The sequence below is a fragment of the Vollenhovia emeryi genome, unplaced genomic scaffold (assembly GCF_000949405.1).
Source record: "Vollenhovia emeryi isolate VEMERY1.0 unplaced genomic scaffold, V.emery_V1.0 DF942507.1, whole genome shotgun sequence".
NCBI classification, from domain to species: Eukaryota; Metazoa; Arthropoda; class Insecta; order Hymenoptera; family Formicidae; genus Vollenhovia; species Vollenhovia emeryi.
Window position 1 is genome coordinate 1 of NW_011963859.1, and position 3,739 is coordinate 3,739.

At 43.4% G+C, this 3,739-nt stretch overlaps 1 protein-coding gene across 1 annotated transcript; it reads right to left on the minus strand.

Moving 5' to 3' along the window:
• Window positions 1–2,610: 2,610 nt before the first annotated feature.
• On the minus strand, window positions 2,611–3,696 carry LOC105568562. The gene has a single exon (XM_012024341.1). The coding sequence runs from the start codon at window positions 3,694–3,696 to the stop codon at window positions 2,611–2,613; it is 1,086 nt and encodes a 361-aa protein (XP_011879731.1).
• Between the last annotated feature and the right edge of the window lie 43 nt (window positions 3,697–3,739).

Below are 3,739 nucleotides of genomic sequence, written 5' to 3' on the forward strand. Positions count from 1 at the left end.
AAGCAGACTGCAACGCCTGCGAAACGTCGGCACCACACTGCAAACGGACGCGGCAACCATCCGGAAGCCATGAAGACTAAAGAAGACAACAGCCGCGAAAGCCTGAAAGCCAAAATCAATATAGCTGTTCCACAAAAGCTGCAAGTTGATTGGCTACGCATTTCTCAAAACTAGAACTTGGACCAAGTACTAGCATCATGGACACAAGCCTTAATTCGCCTGAATAGATACAGAGTTTCTAAATTTCTAAACAGTTGCTATTCTTTTCATCGGTGCAGTCGATATGTTATTGGCCGAATGAGATGTATTTACAGAATGGTTACGGTAAAAGAAAGATACACGTTATACATATATAAATATCCATTGTTATATTTGGCGTAATTTGTTGATGATATCATTACTTTTGTAGAGAAGATACTTTTGTAGAGAAGATTTTTGTAGAGACAATATTTTTGAAAATGTATTTTTGGATTGTCTAAACCGCGGGCAACGGGCGCGCCGTCATGAGGAACGACGGCGATTTTGAAGTCTCTCTGCTCCCGTCGTGAGAAACGACGGCGATGTCTGGAACCGTCGTTAGGAACGACAGCTTATTCGTTATCGAGGATTCTTCCAGTCAAGGAATCGTCCCGCGACAGATTACCCCACTGGAATACTTGCCCTGGCTTCCACGCGGGCCTCCTTTTATACCCTACGAGACTGAATTTTGCTTCCGAGTTTGTGGCCGCCACCATGCGCAGCCTAGCGGCGGTCGGCGACCTACTCAGAAGCTGGCGCTCGCGCGCCCGCGCGCGTGTCGCGCAGTGCCGGATTGCCAATTTGTGCCGGATCGCGTGTTGCGACCGCCACAGTTATAATCAACCAGGAACCTCTAGAGATTATAATCAACTAGGAACCTCTAGAGATTGTAATCAACCAGGAACATCCAGAAATTGTAATGTTTCTACGTTTATTGCATGCTCGCCAGAAATTCTTCAGCCATTGCCAAAAGTTACTCAAAATAAAAGACGTAAAAGCCGCAATATAGGAAAAACTGCAATTTTAACTTCATCGCCATACAAGGCTTTGCTGGAAGCTGCTAAAAAATCAAGTAAAATAAAGAAAAAAATTAAATTAAATTAAAAAGATAAATTAAAAGTTTTTTACAAAACAATTTAATTTAAAATTTTAGCACCTAATGCAGAGAAGAAAAACATGCAGAAGAAAACATTAAAAACAAACAAATATGGACAGAAAAGACGAACATATAAAAAGGATAAATCTTGTGATACATCTTCGAAAGAAAATGATACTCAGTGCCTTTATTGTAATGAATTGTATTCAACGTCAAATGAAGGATGGATAAGATGTTCTTCCTGTTTAAATTGGGATCACAATTCATGTGCTGGAGTCGATGACAAGGAGGATATTATATATTTTTGCACCTACTGCTCTTAAAATGTTTTTTATTTGATAATAAGTGCTATGAATAAATAATAATTATTATTAAAATCCAATACTACATTAGTATATTTATTGCGTATTTAAAAAATCATTTTTAATAAGTTTTAAACATTAATGTATAAGAAATATATAAGTTTCGTTAGGAGTCCCATTATGCCCCGCATAAAATGATAATCAGATTTAGTCATGGTCTCAATAAAATAAAAATTTCGTTCTTTTAAACTATTCTTTCACAGTAAAACCATTTTTTTTCTTATAGTAGACATTTCAAAGAATATTTTCGTAAAAAAATAATTCATTTATGTATTTTCATTTTGCTTAAAATTAATTTTAACCTTAGCGTTCCCGTTATGCCCCGGGTTCCCCTATAGAATATCCAGACCTCATTACAGCCAGTGTCAACAAGAGCGTACAAATAATTGGAGGAAATTGTACTGATCATTGGCGCTGTTTCTGATAGGCCTTGTGGCCTCCACGCAGGTAATCTCTGGTCTCGTCTCAGAGATCGGGCGTGGTCGAGTAAGGCGATTGACTTACTCGTGTTTTAGTTTTAATAATAATTTTATTGAGATATCGTGGCGATAACACAGAAGATACGCTCGATCCGCTCGCACGCAGGAACACACGCACACACACTCGTACTCGTTTGTAACGACTTGTGACGACTTGGTCGACTGGTAACGAGTGACTGACTAACATACGCTGCTGTCGCGGTGGTAGGGCAACGAACTCATTCGCCGATGGCTTGCCACGCGGTACGCGAGGGAAACGATACGATTGGCGGAGACGCTTTCTCTGATAGCGCTCGGGAGATCCCGGGAAGAATCGCGCGCGGGAAATATAAATGACGCGGGAAACAAAGTTACGATACAACGCCGCCCCCCTTGAAAGGACGCACTTTCAAAATTCGAAATGACTGTCGCATAACAATGTTCAGCCCTAAATAGCTTATCCGAGACCAACGCGTAGGACAAACATAAAAGATTTTCGCAAAACAATGTTCGGACTTAACTAACTTATAAGAAACTAGCGCATTAGAATAACATAAACGATCTTGAATCAAAATTGGAAGACGCTCGCAGCTATTAACAACAACAAGGGTATGAACCCAAACCGAAAATAATTTTTGATTCTATCACAGGAACCTTTGTTAACGGTAGCATGAACTTAATCTATATCTACGTCTATCGGTAATATCGCTAGTTTGGACAAGAGTCTTGTTAATGACCCCTTGGCCGTACGGACGGTAGCGGCGCGCGTGACGCCATCGGAACCGGTGTGCACTTCCTGCACTCTACCTAGGAGCCACTGTAAAGGAGCCAAGCCTTGTTGTCGAATGAGCACCAGTTGGTTCGGTTTCAACTGCATGCCCTTATTGAGTCTCCATTTGGTTCGCTCCTGCAGGGAGTGGAGATATTCATTACTCCATCTTTGCCAAAAATGCTGGCGTATTTGCTCCACTCTCTGCCAGCGCGTTAGCCGGTTTTCATTTATGTCCTGCACATTGTGGCAAGGAATGCTGTTGAGCGGGGCACCGATTAGAAAATGCCCTGGACTAAGATATGCCAAGTCGTTTGAATCAGAGCTCAGCTGCGTGAGTGGCCGGGAATTGAGAATCGCCTCCACCTCGCACAGCACTGTCGACATTTCTTCGAAGGTCAAATGGGCCTTACCGATGATTCGCGACATGTGGTACTTGGCTGACTTTACAGCGGCTTCCCATAGGCCGCCAAAATGCGGCGCGTTCGGGGGAATAAAATTCCACGTCGTTTGTTGTTCGCGAAGGAATTGCTGTACATCGCTCTGCGTTTGAGTATCGCTCAGGAATTCATAAAATTCCTTAAGCTGCTTGTAGGCCCCGACGAAGGCGGTGCCATTGTCGGAATATATACAAGAGGGCTTGCCTCTTCGGGAAATTAAACGCCGCAACGCCGCCACGAAACTCTCGGAGGTTAAATCGCTCACCAATTCGATGTGAACACCTTTCGTTGCGAAACATACGAAAATCGAAATGTACGCCTTGTGGTTGCGGGCGTTGCGTCGTTTTCCTTCCCTTAAAATGATCGGGCCGGCGTAATCCACGCCGCACTGCGAGAATGGCCTTGATACGGTGACGCGGCTGCTCGGCAACGAGCCCATTAAAGCCTCCGACTGAATCGGTCTGGCCTTGAAGCATATCACACAATTTCTAACAATTTTTCGTACGGCGGAACGAAGGGAAAGTGGCCAAAAACGCTGTCTGACAGCGGCCATAGTGGCTTGTGCTCCCGCATGCAGGCTGCGCACGTGCTCTTGG